The sequence below is a fragment of the Aquarana catesbeiana genome, linkage group LG01, assembly GCF_042186555.1.
Source record: "Aquarana catesbeiana isolate 2022-GZ linkage group LG01, ASM4218655v1, whole genome shotgun sequence".
Classification (NCBI taxonomy): domain Eukaryota; kingdom Metazoa; phylum Chordata; class Amphibia; order Anura; family Ranidae; genus Aquarana; species Aquarana catesbeiana.
The window spans coordinates 89,675,082-89,697,806 of record NC_133324.1 but is presented as its reverse complement, the minus strand read 5'-3'; the positions used below and the strand labels follow the sequence as shown (position 1 = coordinate 89,697,806).

Below are 22,725 nucleotides of genomic sequence, written 5' to 3'. Positions count from 1 at the left end.
GTGCCCATCAATGATGTCAATCAGTGGCCATCAGTGCCACCTAACAGTGCCGCCTATCAGTGCCCTTCAGTGCTGAGGTGTGAGGTAGGCCTCCACATCATCTGCAGTTATAATCTTCTGCAGGTAATATCTGGCATGCACCATTTTCTGTTCCACCAGCAGCGAGCCTGTGGACCCCTTCTTTAAATCCACCAAGTGTTGGGCCACTTCCTTAAGGAGCTCTCAGTCTGCTTGTGGGGCCTCCGCAAACTGGCGTAGTGCGAATCTTTTTTCTTTCTCTCACAAAGCAATCCCCATATCAATAGATCTCTTGGGTTTGACTTCCTGAGTCCCAGGGCAAGGGCAATCTCTTGCTCCAGTCCTGCTTTATTTATACCACCTGCTGGTGGTCACTAGTGGAAGGCAATAAATTAAATTAATTCTCCATGGCGCTGACTCCCCTCAATCCAGGGGGTGCTTCATCTGCCAAAAAGGTATGCATATAAATCTTCAAGGAAGGATCAAGTGACAGAAAATGTGTACTACTAAGGGAGATAATTCATGTAGCATCCTGGAATCCATCTTCTCTTAGCTGAGAAAACCTCTCTCTCCCTCCTCTTGATAAATGGAAAAAAAATGCCCATGAAGAGTCCTGTGATTTATTACATAATTTTGGGTTAGGCCAGAAACCAGGAAGCAACTAAAGAAATACATGTAACTCTTTATATGCGCCTTTACAACCAACACCAAAACACATCATGTAAAAACATATAATTAAAAACATCAGTGGAATAACAGGCACATTTGCATATATCCAGGAACTGTGCCAGAAGGCAAACTGTCCCATTTACTCACAAAACTATTTCAAGAAATGTATAGTTAGGAAAGTCACATAACTGGTATATACTGTACTTCCTATACCCAAATGGAACATCCACTCCTACTTCAGGAATAGTGCAAGCTGCAGCACTGATAAAATGAATGATCAGACACTTCTCTGCCCCCACAAATTTCACTTCCCCATCTTTCCCCAGAAGTTTAAGCGGATGTAAACTCAATGTCATCGTTTCTAAACTACTGCCATAGGTGTTATCTATAAGGATATACATGCCTCCTGCATGTATCTTGACCTGTCAAATGTCTCCCCTCTGTCTGTTATTAGACCCGAAAAACTGCAGATTCTGTGGGTGGGTCTGTTGTCTGGAGCTCGGTGGGTGGAGTTGTGATGTCAGTAGACTCCCCGCCCACTTCTACACTCCCCTTGTCAATATGCATTTCTCCTGTGTATTTCTTACACTGAACTTCTGCTATGATCTCTAACATCCAGTGAAAAGACAGGAAAGTAACCACATGACTTCAGCATGCCAAATCATGCTGAGGTGTGGAACAGCCAATCCTTGCAGAGCTGCTGAAGAAAGGAGTGGGGGTGGGAGTTAAAAAATAATGCATGTCTTAGGCTAGTGCACGAGATGTAAATCACCTGTCACTCACAGCAAGGGGGAGGATTTGACAGTTTTTCTCTGTTTGTCAAGATTTTTCTCACTGAACAATAAGAGGATTGCTCAGAGATGGATTAACTCTTTGTGGCAAGACTGGGCTCAAATGATAGGAAATCTTATACTCTACATTGTGACATAAAAAAAAATTTGGGTTTACATCCACTTTAAGAAACCTCTCTAGACTGTATACTAAGGCAGGGGTGTCAAACTCAATTTCATCATAGGCTGCGTCTGCATTATGGTTGCCCCCAAATGGCTGGTTCTATCTGTAAGGCTATATAAATTTATCTTAGAGAATAGGTGCGGGAATTCAACCATGCCCCTCCGCACCCCAGAAGTCTGTTATGTGCAGAGTTCAGGGGTGCGCTATGTACTGAGTGCAGAGTTCAGGGGTGCGCTATGTACTGAGTGCAGAGTTCAGGGGTGCACTATGTACTGAGTGCAGAGTTCAGGGGTGCGCTATGTACTGAGTGCAGAGTTCAGGGGTGTGCTATGTATAGAGTGCAGGGTTGAGGAGTGTGCTACATACACAGTGCGGAGCTTAGGGGTGTGCAGGATTCAAGTCTCTTTCACAGGCTATCCACATCTCACTTGCACCCCTCTTCAGCTTTGACTTCTACACCACTATCCCCTATCCCACAGCTCTGTATACATCTCCTTTCACAACCCTCATCTCTCTCCCCACCCCCAAAAGCTTCCTCGCATCTCACCTACCTGGCCTGCCTCTTGTACCTCTCCCAGCAATGTAGGTTGCTCTACTTCTCTCTCTTACTTGCAGGGAGATCATTGGTCGGTACCTGTGAACCAGGGCACAGATGGGGATCATAGTGCAGCTTACCACGTGATGCCCCATCCCACACTGCACCTGCATCTCCCTTGTCTCTGCCATGAGTGCAGGGCAGGCAGGGATCTGTGAGTGGAAAGCTGTTCTTGTAAACACAGAAGGCTTCTGTGGTTACAAGTGACAGTGGTGAGCGGAGAGTGGAGTGTGAGAGCCGGAGGTTGTGGAATGTAGTTCCTCCATATTCCTGCTCAAAAAAAGCCCTGGGTGTGAGGGCCACATGAAATGGTATGTGGGCCTTGTGTTTGACACGTGTACTAAGGGGTATATATATAAAATGTTTGCTGTCCAGATATGACAAACATCTGCACAATCAGGGTGAACAGTGCTGTATTTTCTCTAATATGTATAGTTCCTATATCGTTAGTGCCACTCAGTGGCCATTATGTGTTTTTGTTTTTTTTAAAATATCTCAATCAGGAAACAAAAATGTGTGGTGGCCACTAGATGGTGCTGACGATATAGAAACCACACATAATAGAGAAAATACGGCAATGTTTGTACTGATTGTGCAGATGTGGGTAATATCTGCACAACAAACATTTTTTACATATTACTAGGTATCCCTCGACATAATTGCAAACAGATAAAATGTTATCCATACAGTATAGTAAAATGTCCACGGGTACTCCAAAAGGTACCTCCGATTACTACAGCTGCGCTACTGTCATTGCTCATTATGACCATCTTTCATATGGTAATGGCACATGAGAAAACAGAAGAATGTCAGATGGTGATAAAAGTCTAGGGAGACACCGATGGTGGTCCTAAGGTGGTATTGAAGATGTGCACCTCACACCAGAATCCGCGAACCGTGCATCACACTACCAACAAAGGATTTTGTAAGAAGTATTAAATAAATTTCAGTTAGCTTGTTCAATACTTTTTCCCAGTTTCATTCCATTTTATTACACATAACTTCATTTCTGAACTTATTTGTTTTGGTTTCTTTGTATTTATGAATTGCATGGGTTGTTACTGACATGTGGTGAAATGTTCTTGTCAATAGAACCTTTAGAAATAAATTTAGGGAAATCTGTAAGGTGGCCCTTCAGGAGGAAACCTCATTGAGAGATCATTTATTGCAGATAACAGATGATCGGGATAGCTTTGCATAATATAATAATTTATCTGTCACAATACAGTGAAAACCTAAGCCTTCTTCCACTATCTCGGCACTATGGAGCTATTAAATCTTATAATAATATAGACCATTCAATAATCACAGTGATTCAATCTTTCACAGCAATTCAAAGTGTCAGCTGCCGCTTAAAGTGCAAAATGCAAAAACAATAATCCATACAGTATAGTAAAATGTCCACAGGTACTTCTAATTACTACAGCGGCGCTACTGTCATTGCTTATTATGACCAGCTTTCATATGGTAATAGAACATGAGAAAACAGAAGAATGTCAGATGGTGATAAAAGTCCAGGGAGACACAGATGGTGGTCCTAATATGGTATTGAAGATGTGCACCTCACACCAGAATCCGCAAGCCGTGCATCACACTCCCCTTAGCTCACCAGAAAGATCATATCAACAGCGGTTTTGCACTTGGAAGGTTAATGTTTACACTGCAATGTGTTGATATAAAAAACTGGAACGCCGCGCCCTCAGAGGAAGTCGTGATGACGAAACGGGTCAGAGCGTGACCTTACGGCGACCGTAAGTGCGGCGGCCAGGAAGAGACAACTGGTTTCCTGCGCTGTGTAGAACTCTTTTTAATGCTGAAAATAATTTAAGAACTAACTGACTGATGGATTTTATGGAACATGTCAGTTTGAGTTTAAATAAACGATAGAGAAAAACGGAATTACGCTATTTTGAGCCTTTTTTTCGGTCCGAGTACCTGTGGGAGATCCAGTACAAGCTCTGACACCCTCCATGACGTCGATAACAGCCGTGGTTAACATATCAATGCTAGAATGGAATAAAGTATGGTGCTGCGCTAATCCTAATGAGATAGGCGCATAAAGGCACTGTGCTCGTAAGCGTCTTAAAGTGCATCAAAATAGGCTTTGCAAATGTAACAGAGCAATAGAGAGATGACCCAATATGGCAATAGTGTCCTTATGTGCTAATAGTGTATATGGTCAAAAAAATCATAATAAAAATACACAATAAATAATAATCAATATAACGTGCAAAGTGATTGGTGCTTAAACTTCACAGTAGCAAACATAAAAGTATGAGTGAATATAGCTTGGATAGAAATATAGCTTGGATAAAAATAACAGCTGGCTAAGACTATCATCAATCGCCAACTGGCTAAAAACAATATCAATCAACACATTCGTAGGTGCGTATATAACCAAAGTGCATCCAGTGCAAGTTAAAATGTGATTAAGTGCTTAAAAGTCCATAAACATGCATGCAGATCTGCGTGCAAAATATTCTCAGGTGCAGTGTTCCTTGCGGCGAAAAACAATCAATCGCAAGTCCATAAAACATGTATTGACTTCCGTGCTAAACACAGGTGACAGTAGTGGTCAGTCTTCATGCAACAGTGTGCACATTGGTGGGCAGTGGCCCCTTACCTGAAGGTAATGGGGTAAACGAGTTTAGCCAATCAGAGGCATGGCAGCCTATGTAGAGATCCTGGGTCTAGTCTGCAGTGGAGGATGGTGGAAATATGGTCCTATCCTGATCGCTTCTATTGTAGGGGCGTCTGGTCCTTCCAAGTAGTGTCCCGGGGTCACCCAGATAGATTAAGAAAGGAGGCCCACAATAGTGTAGTATTGCATGGAAGCGTATCAGTTTTATTACAGCATAAACTACAGTACTTACATAAAACGTTAAAAACCGGATGGAGATCCGACCAGCGGCGAGCTCGTAATACCAATAACAGTCAGAGTGCCTGTCCCGTCCCTACGCGTGACGTCACGGTCACGTGACTTCTTCAGGGGATCAATGCTAGATGTGTTCATTTTTCTGGTGAGTGAGACTTCCTCTGAGGGCGCGGCGTTTCCAGTTTTTTATATCAACACATTGCAGTGTAAACATTAACCTTCCAAGTGCAAAACCGCTGTTGATATGATCTTTCTGGTGAGCTAAGGGGAGTGTGATGCACAGGTTGCGGATTCTGGTGTGAGGTGCACATCTTCAATACCATATTAGGACCACCATCTGTGTCTCCCTAGACTTTTATCACCATCTGACATTCTTCTGTTTTCTCATGTTCTATTACCATATGAAAGCTGGTCATAATAAGCAATGACAGTAGCGCCGCTGTAGTAATTAGAAGTACCTGTGGACATTTTACTATACTGTATGGATTATTGTTTTTGCATTTTGCACTTTAAGCGGCAGCTGACACTTTGAATTGCTGTGAAAGATTGAATCACTGTGATTATTGAATGGTCTATATTATTATAAGATTTAATAGCTCCATAGTGCCGAGATAGTGGAAGAAGGCTTAGGTTTTCACTGTATTGTGACAGATAAATTATTATATTATGCAAAGCTATCCCGATCATCTGTTATCTGCAATAAATGATCTCTCAATGAGGTTTCCTCCTGAAGGGCCACCTTGCAGATTTCCCTAAATTTATTTCTAAAGGTTCTATTGACAAGAACATTTCACCACATGTCAGTAACAACCCATGCAATTCATAAATACAAAGAAACCAAAACAAATAAGTTCAGAAATGAAGTTATGTGTAATAAAATGGAATGACACAGGGAAAAAGTATTGAACACGCTAACTGAAATGTATTTAATACTTCTTACAAAATCCTTTGTTGGTAATGACAGCTTCAAGAAACTAGTCGCATGCATTGCTCCGGTGTGATTTTGGCCAAATCTTCCACACAGTCTTCAAATCTTAAAGTTCTATGAACTCTGATCTTTAGTTCTTTCCATAGATTTTCTATTGGATTCAAGTCAGGTGATTGGCTGGACCATTCTAGCAGCTTTATTTTCTTTCTTTGAAACCAATTGAGTTTCCTTGGCTTTGTGTTTGGGATCATTGCCTTGCTGAAATGTCCACCCTTGTTTCATCTTCATCATCCTGGTAGACGGCAGCAGAATTTTTTCAAGAATGTCTTGGTACATTTTTCCATTCGTCCTTCTTTCAATGATATGAAGTTTGCCAGCACCAAAATCATCTGAAAATCAGCCCCACACCATGATGTTCCCACTTCACTGTTGGTATTGGGGTGTTTTTGAGGTGATGTGCAGTGCCATTTGACCTCCAAACATGGTGCATATTTAGGCATCCGAAGAGTTCAATTTTGGTCTCATCTGACACAGGGAAGGAATGATGCTATTCTCACTATAGCCAGGGAGGGAATGAGGTTATTCTCACTACATCCAGGGAGGAAGCGGGGTTATTCTCACTTTTGCTTTTTCTCCATCAATAGAGTAGAGCAGCTATAGAAGCCCTTATTTCTAGGATTCCCATGAGATGATGATGTGAATATAGAAAGGGTGTGTTGTGGAATATTTATTTTATTTCTAGAACATTGGAGGGGTATGTAAGCTTGACTTACTAAAATGGCACAAATCAGTTGTTATATGTATTGCTTCCTGACAGGTCTCAGTTTTACCTCCTTGAAATATTAACTTACAATGTGTATTTTATTAGAGCTCAGACCACTTATTCATGTAAATGAGTAGGAACAGACAAAGGAACTTCCTGCCAAATGGATGTCCTCACTTTGTCTTCCAAAACAGTGAAAGGCCGAGACACAGCGTTATTGGCAATCCCAATTATTGGCACTTACTGCTAGCTTGTGTCTGTTCTCTTACTGAATTCACAGAAAAGGGGAAACAATACAAGCTGTTCACAATGGTTCTGAAAAGAGAACAGATTGGTAGAATGTAGTGCCTTATTACTCTTAGCAACCACATCAGTTTCTAGTTTTCTAGACTATGTTGAAAAACAACTGCAAACATTTAATCATTGTTTTTTATTAAAAATAGCACTGTCTTTATTTGGCCACTGTGTATTGATGTGCTGCGCTCAACAGACACTGTTCAGGAATGATCGATAATACCATAGACCTCACAATTATTGTCAAGCAAATGCTAGTGATATTTTAGGGAGTGATAACCAGTGGGACAGTGTTTGTAAATTGACTTTTACATACATTTTTGGGCGATGAGATTTAAATGAACAGGCAATTTTATAAAATACCACAAGAAATACAGATAAGGTGAGGAACTTCTTTTTGTAAATTAGCCAATGAGATGTTTCTGTCAGAAACCATGAAATCAGGCCAAGACAGAAGTATAGTTAAATCACACTTGTTTAATAATAAAAGTAAAAAGAACAAACGTAGTCAAAACATAGCCAAAATTAGTAACCAACGGAAAGTCAGCCAAGCCAGAAGTCAGGGATCAATGTAGTGGAACAGCAAGCAGGATCTAGAGCCAGAAGAGATGTCAGCACAGCAAGTCCTGAACAGGATCGCAGGCGATAGTTTCTGTGATGTTGACTAAGGCGAAGGCAGAGCTCCTCTGGACTGGACGGCTTAGGCAGGACTGATGAGCAGGATATCATCAACAGCTGAGGAACTGTGGCGAGATAGGAGCTGGCAATTAGCCGACAGCTGAGCGGCCAGCTCACTGAAGGAAGGGCTGAGCCCAGCCCTGACAGTTTCAATGCAGATGATGAAAATAAAGCACAGTGAAGGAAATAACCCATGCTTTAAAACTTTTGTGAATTTAACACAATTGTGATTTGAGGCCACAATAAATCTGTTATGGAAAACTATGATTGGACTAGCACTGTATGTTGTGTGATAGGGAAATTCAGGGAGACAATTGTATGAAGTTCCTTGCAACTTTAAAGAGGAACTACTGTATACTGTGGGGAAAAAAAAGTTTAGCGGAGGGTCAAGGACTGCAGTTAATCATTCCCCCAGTACTCACTTACTGTACTTCATTCTGTGCCATGTATTTTGGTGAAGGCCACCATAGAGAAACACACCTGATATCTTGTGATCTAATGAACTTAAAGCTGACCTTCACCCATTACAACAGCTTTGTTGTTTCTGATTCCTTCCCCTCCCTCTTCCACAATTGGTAAAGCTTTCCACATTTCCACAGGAGGCAGCTTTACTAATGAGCGCATGGGGTTCTGCAGAGGATTCCCATTCGTGTGCACAAATGCCATAGGTATCAAGTCTCCAGATGCCACAGTGTGTATGCACAGGAAACCTCCATGACTATGCAAATTGGCCACCAGTCTCTGCTTGATCCCAGAGACCTGGCAGAGACCTTTGTGGCATCTGCACATGTGCTTGATATTCATAGATGACAGTGGGGCATCAAAGAGCAACAGAGGAGGTGAAGGAGCCACAGATCCACAGAAAGCAGCAGCACACGAGGAAGGGCTATCAATAGGCAGAAGGAGAGGTGGAGAAAGCACAGATAAACAGAATGGTTGAAGTTTTTATAGGTATTTTTTTGCACTGCAGATCCCCAGGTACAGCCAGACATGGGGCACCTTTGAGTAGCCTGGAGAGAGTCATGATGTGGCACACATATGGAGAACAGTGGGTGTGGCCAAATTACACTAACAATAAGTAGGGCTTAAAAGGGCATGGATTTATAAAACTTAAGCCTACTTGCAGTGCACAGAAATGCCACAATCCTTGTACCCAACTGACATGTCTAAACCTCAGCACACTCATCTTAACTCTCCCATTACATATGCTTTATAGGTCCATTTCAAACCAATATGCTGCCTGTATGCTCTCTTCTCAATCGAAAATTGAGAAGAGAGGAAAGGAGAAGCTATTCTCCCTTTTTTGGGATCCAGACAGCTGCAAAAACCTGGTAAGGGACAGGAAGGGGACAGGCGGGGCAACACCACCAGCGGGAGGAGTAACATCTATCATCTAAAGTATTTACTCCCAGCAAAGAAATGGGTTTCAAGAAAGTTGAGGGTCGACAATGTAAAGAGAGTGTAGCAGTGCAGGAGATTATCCCATCCTTTTAAATTCATCCATACAGTAAGATTCAAGCCAATAGAACAATAGAACCATGTTTTAGTAAACCTTTCAGTTTTTTCTTCTTTAGGAGTTAGTCAGACCTTCCATTTCCCTAATGTCCTGCGTTTTAAGGATCCATTGCCGTAGAGTAGGCGGGTGCACCGATTTCCATAGAGGCCAAATACATGCCCAGGCAGAGTTAACTAGCTGCCTCACCATTTTTTATACATGGACAGTGGTACCTCATTGTGGTGCAGTAGGTAAAAGGAAGGCATGAAAGGTAATATCCTGTCAGTAAATGTTTGCGGGATAACATGTACTCCGTTCCAAAAAGTACTGAGAACTGGGCAGGATTAAAATATTATTATTATTATTATTATTATTATTATACAGGATTTATATAGCACCAACAGTTTGCGCAGCGCTTTAAAATAGATGTAATATGTACCCTTTCTCAGGGCCACACCACCAACACATTTCAGGCACAGAGGGATAAATATGTGGCAAATTCTTAGTATATATGCCTTTATGAGATTTTTATTGTCTTTCTGTGGGATTTTCTTTTCATATAGAATTTATTAGTTAATGGACACTAGTTAAACTAAGGACGTCTTTCGAAATTGCAAAATAAATAGCCTGTTTGCTGACCAAAGGTGAAAGTCCATATTTTGCAGTCAGTCTGACTCTTTCCAGTTAAAAAAAGTAACAAAGAGCTTATAAAATTAAACAAGGAAAGCTCCTATTTGGTACAGCTAATGCCTCAGCACAGCATTAGACTGGCATCCAGAGGGACCACTAGTTCCAGCACCACATATTCCATCCCTGAAATATGCTGATTTTGGAAACTGAGTAGTGGCAGCCTCCAGCTAAGGAGTGGAGCCCTAGTTGTGCCACATTAAAGCCCATTCCTAGGTTGCCCATCCCTTCCATTTGCAGAACTTTTTATTTATTTTCATACATATTTCTTTCCATGGGTCCTTGGTACAGTCACATGGTGTAATGGGTCCTCTACTTCCTTCAGTGCAGAGCAGGTGACTGATACTGCAGAAACCGGCAGCATCTAATTGCATGGCACCACTCTCTGCAGAATTCTGCCGTGAGCCCAGGGCAGCCTGGCAAACTATCCTCAGTGAAGAGAACCAGTGCTAGAGCAGTGGGGACAGTGACAGAGATAGGATGAGTAATGCAGGAAGAACTTTTTTATTATTAAAAAGCCAATGCTTTAAGGTTGACTTTCACAATTTCCACTTGTGCCATATTTATTGTACATTCTTTGTTCAGCTATACATATTTCCCTAATTCCTGTGGAGTCCTTTAACCTCTATGATTTATGGTTTCTCCTGTATTTATGGAAATGAGGGAGAGGTATGACAGGTATAGGGGGCCCCGAAAGTGCAAATTACCAGATAATGCCCCTGAAAGTAGTATATGTAATGCTAGAGAGGACTGTCAGAGCCTGCAGACACCTCTAGGTAATAATGTTCGGAGACTGCAGACATGCTACAGCTATTGTTGGAAACTGGAAACCTGTTTGGAGGAGACTATCAGAGTCTGCAGACATGTTACCAGAAACTGTGAGAGATAACTCCCATCTTTGCTGCCCATTTGCAAATTAGTGCTTCTATCCTAACTTTTGGGACCACAAATAAAGAAATAAAGGGTCAAATGTGACTCTTGGGTTGCATATTTGGCATAAGGGCAATATATATTCAGTAAAGGAGTGTTTAATGCTCTGGGCAATAAATACACTTTTCTTTGCTCCGTTTTTTTAAAGCATTTATGTGCAAAATCTTTGTAAAATACATGCCAAAGGTTACTTTTTGTTAAATATGTAAATATTAAAAATATGGGTTAAAAAAAAACATATACATCACAAAGTATAAAAATATATACCACATTGTACGGCTAAAGTCAAAATCAGGTTCATAATTGACCCACTTTTCTTGACAGTACTTTGAACAATAAGAATATTCCTACATTAGCAAAATATTATAATTTCTCTACAGCCTTAACCTACGCCGTTTACCCCATGTGCATTAAAAACCTTGGCCATGCAAAACTTCAAGCCCCCAGAAAGTTTAAATTATATTATTCAGACCATATTGTATTGCAGATTTCTTTTATCCCCTTTTAATCTTTCCATGATTTTTATAAGTAGATCAGTGAAAGCAGTTGAAACACAATTAGCAAAATGTTTCCAGTCTGTGTCAATGGTTTGGCTTTTGTAATCAATCTGTATGTTAACTCATGCACACAGCCTGGACCTTGCATATAATCTCTTTTAAAGGGACCATATTATCTTCAATATTGACTCTACGATATCCGCAACCAACTTAAAATAAAAACATATTTATTGGAACATTTATATATATTTATTAATGCTTATTAATGCCTGCTTAGTTCCCACCTTAAAGTGGGGGTCCACCTATCTATCGTTTTTTTTTTTTTGAGTTAATTCACAAACTTTTCTTCTCAGCATTACATACTCACATATTGTGTGTAATATGTCCGCCTGTGTCAGATTTCGTCGGAAAGAATAACTTATATTATTCACTGCAGGCGGTTTCCATCTTCATTGTGGGCATTTGAAGCCCACAAGCATTTATTTCCTGGATGTGGTGAATGCTGTGCTCCCAGCATTCACCGCTCGTTCCCGCACATGCTCAGTGGCATCCTGGAAAGCCTGAGACTAGCTCCCAGGAGTCTGGGAGAGGCTAGAAACACGCCTACTCCCACGGGAGGAGAACCAGGAAGTGCAAAGAAGAATAGAAAAATAAAAAGGTAATTACGGCGATTTAAATTTTTTTAAACGGCATGTCAGCATCTAGACAAGGAAGAGAATACATACAGATATTGTTCAAAATTTGGGTGGAACCCCGCTTTATGTTCTCCTAGAATGCACTCTCATTCCAAATTGTGAAGGGTCAATATAAAAAATGGTCATTCCAAAGCTGAAAAGCAGAAATTCTCCAACTACCCAGCTCCTCGTTTTCACATTGAAAATTTCTGATACTTAGCATCACTCTAAAAGAAGTTTAGAGGGCTATCCAAGTGCTGGACATCCACAGTTTACCAGTACTATAGTTTAAAAAATGTTCTGAAATAATTGCCCCCATTTTTGCCATCTGATTAAATTTTTTTAATCAACTCAAAACTCACCCAAGTCTACATCCTTCTTCCATTATTTGCTCTGATCCCCAGACAAGAAAGAACCCCCTGGAGGGACCAGAGAGCTACAAGCCATTGCTGCTGCTAAATAGTATCAAGCTACTAGACACAATTCTTGATAACAGAATCATGGGTGAGATAATTTCCCCCATTTTGACATCTAATTAATTTGTTTAATCAACTCAAAACTGACCCAAGGCTACATCTTTCCTCACAACTGCCATATATTTCTGTGACCACCAGAAAAGGAAAGGGCCCCCTGGAGGAACCACAGAAATACAAGCTATTACTGCTTATAAATATGACCTCAAGCTACTAGACACAATTCGTGATATTAGAATAGCATGTCCCTGAATTCTCTAATCTAATAAGACCAGGTAGGCTTTGTCTCACAACAGGAAATAAATGATAAGGATCATAAAGTGAAGACCAGGTAGGCTTTGTCTCACAACAGAAAATAAATGATAAGGATCATAAAGTGATAATGTTCATGCACCCAAACAACATCCAGCGTCTGCTCCCTGGGCTACGTATTCATAAGGTGTTTGCTTCTATTGTTTAGTATTATCTAAAATACATTTTATGTAGATGAAGCTTTAAAAACTATTTCCTTCCATACCTGGAAACCTCTTATAACTGCCGAGCGGCTAGAGTAAAAAAAGTCTGAAGCCTTCAAAATTGTAAGCGACTCAAGGCATGAGGTTTCTTTTTCTCCAATCCTCATTCATATTAGCTATAAAACCCTTATTACATTTTATCTCGGTGTTAAAGTAATGGGTTGCGCACCAAGCTCCTTATTACTTTTCTTTCTCACTGATGGCATCTAGCTTACACTGACGTTACCCTTTAAAATTCTATACCAATGTGTTAAATATCTTACGCAAACATTTTTTGTCACTGGCAGTGATCAAAGGGTAAATGCGCTAAACCACATTATCAAATGACTTATTACGCCAAATGCAGCTGGTCCCGCTTCTCCAATTCCAGGAAAAAAAACAATATGGGGCCATTTGCTCTATAAAAATAAATGACCTCTATTGATGCCTGTCCCGTTTTTATGACTGCTGCTCTGTACTTTTATTCAGCATGTCTGGCTGAGACTTGTAGTCTCAAGTGCAGTACAAATTATCGCAGCAGGTCGCTCACTCAGTACCTCCTTTATTCAGAAAAGGCCTTGATTCTTTTCACTGAATGCAAGGCTTTCTGTGGTCGGAGGAGGGGTTGATGAACGTTACTAATTCCCCTCCTCCAATAACAAAAAACCTTACATTAAATGAAAAGATTACCTGGCTTTTTCTGAACGGAAGAGCTGCCAAGCATGGGGCCCCTTCTGAAGTCTGTACTACAGCTGGAACTACATCCAGTGCTGTATGCTCATGGTTTTCAATAATGTGGGGGCTGAATGAAAGCAAGTTTTACTGAATAGAGAAGCTGAAAAATGTGGGATAGGCATCAATAGGGGTCATTTATTTTTACACAGCAACTGGTCCATAATTGTTGTTTTTCCCGTGAGTTCTGCTTTAAAGCGGTATTAAACCCAAAACCAAAAATTGTATATATTGCAGCTTACCAATCAGATGTGGTGGCTGCATTCATTTTCTTTTTTCTTGAAGCCAAACTTCAACGGACACTTTTTAAGTACTTACAGCAACAGCACATTTTTTTAATACATTTTTCTAAATCTGCCGTGGAACTTGGTTAGTATTTGATTGAATTATAAGTGATGATGTCCCTTCAAAATCTTCTTTTTTTCAGAAACTGTTGGCTCATCAAATAACATCTTCTGATCCATTTGGGGATCCATTTGGAAATCCGTTTGCTTAAGAATGTGTCTGTACTGTTTGTTGTAAGTCATTTTGTATTTCTTGAATCTCAGTATAGCCTTTGTCCACTTTGATTCTTTTGATTTCTCTAAAGAAATAAACCAAAAACAAAAAAGAAGACCTGTTGAGAACTATCTGTGATACTTTTTTATTTGCACTAACAGTTACATTTTTCGGGGACAAGCTTTCAGCGTTCCTGGACCAGGAAGGAGGAGGGTAGATCCCCAAGACCTTGTCCTGAAAATTGAACTGCTAATGCAAATAAAAAAATGATCATGTACATTTCTAAATTGTGATGCTGTAAGTGCATTGATATGGGTACAATCACCTTAAGCATGTAAAACCTCCTAACAATATTCTCCACTATGTACATAAAAGTACAAATGGTGGCCCCAAAAAGAGCTTTATAAAAAGATGGCAACCACCCCAAATCATAACTAGCCTTTGCAGTAAGTTGGGCCCACATCAAGGCTCTTCTGTATACTGTCGTCCCAACTATATTTTTCAGAATCTCCAAGTTGGAGCATATATAGCAATGGATAGTGGGCTCCCTCCAGGCAAACCTGCCCTTCATTTATCCACTGCTCCAATTTGTAAAATCTAAAAAATATAGAATTAGGACCACAGTATACAGAGGAGCCTTGACATGGGCACTGCGGCTTCCACAAATATTTGCAAATTTGTGCAATGAAACCCTCTGTTTTTAATGTGAATTGGTAGACTGGGTCAATTTTGGTTGTTTGCGATGGCCCCAAAAGGATAATTGTGTGTCTGAAAATATCCTTCCCCAGAACTATGTTCAAAATTACTGTTATTTCTTGAAATAACATTCATAGATAAAAATGTAAATAACTAGTTTGACTTGTTAAGAATATGGACATAGTCCATAGGCCCATAGTCTGAATTGAGGGGTCCTTTAAGATAAAAAAGTGATACATATGTCTTGTTTCTATGCAAACCAGTGGCAGCTGGTGCTCAATATTTTGTGGGGGGGGGGGGGGGGGGGGGCGGTCAAACAAACCTGGCCCCCCTCACCCCCCCCCCCCCCCCGGTAGATGGACAGAAAGGCGGCAATCAGTGGTCTTACCTTATGAGGCCGATGACAAACAGGTGCTGGATCTGGAGTAGGGCACCTGGAAGCTTAAAGAGGCTGTTGCTGCCCCCCTCCAGCTCCAGCTTGTGAGGGAAAAGCCAGGGCTGTTGCTTCTCCTCCTGGCCAATTGGGTCTCAGGACCCGCTTCCTGATTGGCCAAGAGGAGAAGCAGGAAGACATTAGCGAATATTAATTTGCACAACTGGTTGGGCTCAGGGCGCAGTGCTCTACGCCCAGAACCCACCCTTTTTTTAAGCCAATTACAGTCTCAGACTCTAATCATGTGCTTCAAAAAAAAAATCCATGCGCTCAGAGCTCTGCGTGGAGATTAGGGGCTGGGCGCATGGATTAGGGGGGCGGCACCCCTGCACCCCTATATGATCGGCCGCAACTGATGCAAACAATAAAAGCTGTAACAAAACAAAAAATAATTAACAGATGTCTGCACAGGCAGAACAAAAATTGCTGTGCTTTCTCTAATCTATGTAGTTACTACAGCAGGGATATGCAATTAGCGGACCTCCAGCTGTTGCAAAACTACAAGTCCCATCATGCCTCTGTCTTTGGGTGTCATGCTTGTGGCTCTCAGAGTCTTGCTATGCCTCATGGGACTTGTAGCTTTGCAACAGCTGGAGGTCCGCAAATTGCATATCCCTGTCCTACAGTATATCGTCTGCACCACCTAATGGCCATAATGCATTTTTTCTCAGAAATACCTAAATCAGGGAAACAAAAACATTTATAGTACAAGGTATGGGAAAGTTATTTAAAAATGAAATACAAAATTAATGGGAATTTAAAGACACATTTTAATTTATCTAAATTTCCTGTCTCTGTGACTCTCAAGAAATAAGGAAAAGGGGGGGGGGGGGGGGTGCTGTGTCACTTTGCATGGACAGCAAAATAATAACAAGTTCCTACCCTTCCTGACTTCCTTTGAATATGGTTAATAGTAACAGATTTTATTTGACAAAAGTCATTTTTTTTACTTGTAAGGTTGCTTTTACTGATGTCATAGGCACATAAAAGGCTGTCCCTTTGATCTACAGTGGGGACGGAAAGTATTCAGACCCCCTTCAATTTTTCACTCTTTGTTATATTGCAGCCATTTGCTAAAATCATTTAAGTTCATTTTTGTCCTCGTTAATGTACAGCACCCCATATTGACAGAAAAACACAGAATTGTTGACATTTTTGCAGATTTATTAAAAAAGAAAAACTGAAATATCACATGGTCCTAAGTATTCAGACCCTTTGCTGTGACACTCATATATTTAACTCAGGTGCTGTCCATTTCTTCTGATCATCCTTGAGATGGTTCTACACCTTCATTTGAGTCCAGCTGTGTTTGATTATACTGATTGGACTTGATTAGGAAAGCCACACACCTGTCTATATAAGACCTTACAGCTCACAGTGCATGTCAGAGCAAATGAGAATCATGAGGTCAAAGGAACTGCCTGAAGAGCTCAGAGACAGAATTGTGGCAAGGCACAGATCTGGCCAAGGTTACAAAAAAATTCTGCTGCACTTAGGTTCCTAAGAGCACAGTGGCCTCCATAATCCCTAAATGGAAGATGTTTGGGACGACCAGAACCCTTCCTAGAGCTGGCCGTCCGGCCAAACTGAGCTATCGGGGGAGAAGAGCCTTGGTGAGAGAGGTAAAGAAGAACCCAATGTTCACTATGGCTGAGCTCCAGAGATGCAGTCGGGAGATGGGAGAAAGTTGTAGAAAGTCAATCATCACTGCAGCCCTCCACCAGTCGGGGCTTTATGGCAGAGTGGCCCGATGGAAGCCTCTCCTCAGTGCAAGACACATGAAAGCCTGCATGGAGTTTGCTAAAAAAACACCTGAAGGACTCCAAGATGGTGAGAAATAAGATTCTTTGGTCTAATGAGAACTTTTTGGCCTTAATTCTAAGCGGTATGTGTGGAGAAAACCAGGCACTGCTCATCACCTGTCCAATACAGTCCCAACAGTGAAGCATGGTGGTGGCAGCATCATGCTGTGGGGGTGTTTTTCAGCTGCAGGGACAGGACGACTGGTTGCAATCGAGGGAAAGATGAATGCGGCCAAGTACAGGGATATCCTGGACAAAAACCTTCTCCAGAGTGCGCAGGACCTCAGACCGGGCCGAAGGTTTACCTTCCAACAAGACAATGACCCCAAGCACACAGCTAAAATAACGAAGGAGTGGCTTCACAACAACTCCATGACTGTTCTTGAATGGCCCAGCCAGAGCCCTGACTTAAACCCAATTGAGCATCTGTGGAGAGACCTAAAAATGGCTGTCCACCAACGTTTACCATCCAACCTGACAGAACTGGAGAGGATCTGCAAGGAGGAATGGCAGAGGATCCCCAAATCCAGGTGTGAAAAAACTTGTTGCATCTTTCCAAAAAGACTCATGGCTGTATAAGATCAAAAGGGTGCTTCTACTAAATACTGAGCAAAGGGTCTGAATACTTAGGATCATGTGATATATCAGTTTTTCTTTTTTAGTAAATCAAAAAAAATGAACTTAAATGATTTTAGCAAATGGCTGCAATATAACAAAGAGTGAAACATTTTAGGGGGTCTGAATACTTTCCGCTCCCACTGTATATATAACCAAAACTAAAAATATTGATGGTACATTCAGGGATGCACCGATATATCAGCTGCCAAAAATTATAGGCCAAATGTAGGGGTATCAGCATTTTGCCCATAGAAAAAAAAATAAGGTGCCAATAATGGCATGCTGCTTCCTATTGACTTCAATGCAAAACTGCCCCCCTATTGAATTTAATGCAAAATTGTGTCCCATTGACTTCAATGGAAAAATGACAGTCACATTAATTACATTTTAATTTTTTTTTTCTTTTAAAAAATATCTATTTCGGTTTTCGGCCAAGTGCATCCTGAATTTTCAGTTTCAGTGCAGAAATTTCATTTCGATGCAATACTAGTTACTGTTATTGTATTTCTCAATGACACTTGCAGACTTTATCTGCAAGCGTCGTTTTACACAGGAGCCCTTCCTGAACTACAAAACAAATGTCAATTTTACAGATGAGATTTTCCAGTAATAGCGACAGAGAAGTGGGTGTCAGGATACCAGAAACTGGGCATAGGGATACGCCCTCACAACTTTATTGAATTTTTGAGTGTATCTCCTGCACCCAAGGTCCAGAGAGCAGAACTAAAGTCCAACTGTGAGAAACTGCAAGAAGCTAGTGATTTTTGGTAAAAGAAACCCACAAAGTCTCTTTTGCCAAACAACCTTTTGTACTATGATCCCTACATTTTTTTGTACATGCACCATGCAGTGTACTTGTAGCCAAAGAGAGCCAGTTCCTGGGGATGATGCAACTCACCAGGACCCAGGGGAGGTGGTGTGGGAGATGGCATCAGTATCAGATAGAATGGCTACTATAGCCTGGAAATGTTACCACTGGAGGGGGGCACTGCATGAGGTACAGGCTGCACATTTTGGCGAGAGGCCACTTCCATCCAGCAGAATTTAGTTCCCATTTAAGTCTAATACTAAATAAATTATGTCTTGGAATAGAAAGACTAGTAAGCCTCTGCAAAATTATGCCATCTAATTATGATGATGTGGTTGCAAATATATAGGCTTAAATAAAAAATGCATATTCTATTAGATTGAATATTTGTATCTTTTCTCGTTACAGCTATGCACATAGCAGGAAACAACTGAACTCTGAAAACTCCAGGGGGCGCCATTTCATCATCTTGTCTTTACAACATTTACTAATATGTTTGCACTGAATCCAGAATATATTTCATTTTAGTAGATCTTTTCCATCATTCTCCCTATATATAATAAGCCACAACAGATTACACAAGTTAGAGTTGGGCATTTGGCAGACAGACTGTCAGATATGCATTTGCCTCAAAAGAGTTACTAGGGGAGGGCAGATACAACACACTGACATTGGTTAGAGTAGAGTTTGCCTTTACCCTATCTGTAGACACTATATGGCAGCCAACAAAACATGTACATTGTACCAAAAGTAATGCAAATGTGGGCATCATTTTTGTATTTGCTTACATAGGTCTTTCAAATTTCACATGTTGAAAAAGTAACTGCCAGTGGCGGCTGGTGATAATTTTTTTTCTGGGGGGGCAGCAAACAGTGCACCCACAACCACCCCTCCCCCGGTCCAGTTGGTCGGTAGGGTCTGGAGCACTTACCCCATCTAAGGCCGGCAGAGCTTCACCCAGGTGACAGGCGGCAGGCATCACGGATGGCTTTGGTTTCCCCTGCTCTCCTCTGCGGGCATCACAGCGGCTTCTGTCTCCTCCCTCCTCCTCGGCGGCCAATCGGAACGCTTCTCCTTTCGTCCAATCGGGAAACGGATCTCAGACCCGCTTCCTGATTGGCCGTGAGGAGAATCAGTGTGAAAATAGCAAATATTCATTCGCTATTGTCACACAACTGGGTGGGCTCGGTTCGCAGTGCTCTGCGATCCGAGCACACCCTTTTTTGAAGCCTATTAGAGCCTCTGGCTCTAATCACAGGCTTCAAATAAAAAATCCCCATTGGAATTCATGCATCCAGCGTCCTGCATGGGGGGCGGACGCATGGATTGGGGGGGGGGGGGCGGCACTATTGAGCTGAGTTCTTGATAAAGGGGGGGAGCTGCAGGCTGTCCAACACCCACAGAAGGTTACAGAATGTTTTTAGAGATGACACCATTGTGCAAGTGCAATGTCTTGTCATTGGTGACTTTTCTCAATGGTGTCATCTCCATAAACATTCTGTATCCTTCTTTGGATGTTAGAGGGCACATTGCTTATTCCTGGAATCTATTATTTGCCTGCAACAAAAATTAATAATAATAAGAAGGGTTACTATCAAGGAAGTGTTACACTACCAATGTGTGAAATTTGAGCAACCTTAAGGGCTAAATTCACCTTTACCGAAGAAATATTAAATGCATACATTTTTGCAGGAAAAAAAATATGTTCATTCATTATTTTTTTCTGATGAGCCTGGAAAGCATTGCAATGCAGGGCTCCTGCAGATATGTCCTCTGGCTTTCAGCCCGTACCTCTGTACAGGCTTTCTGTTTGAAAGCCAGAGAACAAGTCAGTGAACTATGAGAGTGCTCATCAGCGGCTCTGCAGACCATTGAAACTACAAGTCTGTCTGCAGTGGAAGACGGTTCTTGTAGTTTATTCATTCACAAGAATATGTGAATTAATGGACCAGCTGTGTGGGTGGAGCCCCGCACAGCCGCACTATTTTTAAAACGTGACAGCAGTTTTGGGGGGAAGAACCCCCACCTGCTGTCGCAGGGAGGGGGGGATCAGACAGAATGGGGGCAAGAGCTGGAACATGTTGCAGGTTTCACCCTAAATATGGGTAGAACATGTAACATGTTCCAAAGGTGAACTTATCCTTTAAAAGTTATGCCCACTTTTGCATTACTTTCGGTACAGCCCTCATATAAACATGCATACTTATAACTTTTACAGTATGCATGTTTATGAACTGAGCACACTCACAGTGCAAGCCTTTTGTTGGGAGAACATTAGTGATTGGATGAGAAAATCTAAGACAACCAAATGTTTATCTCCTCCAGAATTGGAATACCATAGTAGTGTCCACTCAAAGCTTCCAGGCACTTTCTGTGTGTGTGGAGACCTTTGGACTCTTATGCCGTGTACACACGAGCGGACTTTACGGCAGACTTTGCCCGGCGGACTTTTCGACGGACTTTACGACGGACTTTCTGAATGAACGGACTTGCCTACACACAATCCACCAAAGTCCGTTGAATTCCTACGAGATGACGTACGACCGGACTAAAACAAGGAAGTTCATAGCCAGTAGCCAATAGCTGCCCTAACGTGGCTTTTTGTCCATCGAACTAGCATACAGACGAGCGGACTTTTCGACCGGACTCGATTTCGACGGATTGATTTAAAACATGTTTCAAATCTAAGTCAGTCCAACTTTTGAGAAAACAAAGTCCGCTGGAGCCCACACACGATCGAATTGTCTGACGAAATCCAGTCCGCCGGGCAAAGTCTGCCGTAAAGCCCGCTCGTGTGTACGCGGCATTACAGCTATTATAGATACAGCTATGAAACGTGCCGAAAACAGTTGCAACTTGAATTGTCCTGAAAGCAAATTGTACACAAATTCCCAGTTATAGCTCCGATTTTGCACATAAAAGAACTGTCACCCCACAATTCTCAGTTTATTCAGGGCTAGGTGTTTCCAAATTTCTTTACTGCGGCACTGCAAGTGAGAACTGGTCTTACATCTCTTTCACTGGTATATGCTATTTTACTGCAGACTGCTGTATCCCCAAAGTAAAGATTAAATTATAATATGCTGGTCAATGAAAGACCAATTTTGTTTGACAGAACAAGGTTTTCTGAAAGTTTCCTTACCTTTTTACCCTTCTCCTGCCTTCCCGTTGAGGTCATCTAACCCAACTCTCTCACTATTCACAGCCCCAGACGTATTTAGTCTTTGTGCCACCGTGGTCTGCCAAAATGTTTACATCCTGTGACTGTCCTCTTCTACCAGAAATGTCTGCACATTTCTGGTAGAACCCCAGACTTCAATGGTGCTCGTCTGACAGTCTATGAAGTTCTACTGCACTCATGCAGGCACAAAAAAGAAAATGCCTGGTAAGTCAAAGATACTCAGAAGAATATCCAAGAAGGACATGGCTGGATTAAGTGGAATAATTAGGTAACTGTGGTGCTGTGGGGAGGGAGGGTAGGTTAGATGAGTTTAGTGGGGTGGTGAGAAGGTTTTTTTGCCCTTTAGTGCCCTTTGGTATATCGAACAACCCTGAATTAGTGTCATTATATCTGAACTAGCCGAATGAAGCTAACCATTCCTGAGTACAAAACTTAAGTCCTTGCTGACTCCAGTTTGCACCTACAATGAGCCGTGATACCCGCGGCTACTAGAATGGGTTGCTGATCATGTGAGACTATTATCGGCTGCACAGCACTGATGCCATTGGGAGCCCATCCTACCAGCATACAATTGTCTGTAGTTGACCATCAGCTGCCCATGACAACTCAGTTACAGTTGCGGGGGGGGGGGGGGGGGGGGGTATGGAGCATCCCAAGAACAAGACAGCAATGCATGTATGTGGTGGATGTGTGTTTAGACTCACTTGCCTCGCTGAGGCATATATGCATATTGCTGTCATAAAGGAGTTACTGTTATCCCAACCATTTCAACAATCACATAGACAAACCACAAGCAGGGCTGACTGGTTTAGAAAATTGGCATGTGACTTGGTATTGGTTTCTGTTCACTAAGCAGAATCAAAATAAATAAATAAAAAAGGGACATAGTACCCTTTATTGAAAGGTCTTCCAACATGCTTTGGACGGTCATAA

The 22,725-nt window shown here is 41.6% G+C and overlaps 1 protein-coding gene across 4 annotated transcripts in view; it reads left to right on the top strand.

The window, feature by feature from the left end:
• Positions 1-22,427, top strand: part of DAB2 (DAB adaptor protein 2) — a 272,840-nt gene extending 250,413 nt beyond the window's left edge. For all 4 annotated transcript variants that reach the window (XM_073621614.1, XM_073621624.1, XM_073621634.1 and 1 more), the window contains 2 exons: positions 14,184-14,274; positions 19,020-22,427. In XM_073621614.1, coding sequence (XP_073477715.1) covers positions 14,184-14,252 — 69 coding nt within the window. In that variant the 3' untranslated portion in view covers positions 14,253-14,274; positions 19,020-22,427. The remainder of the gene's footprint in view (positions 1-14,183; positions 14,275-19,019) is intronic.
• The last annotated feature ends 298 nt before the right edge of the window (positions 22,428-22,725 follow it).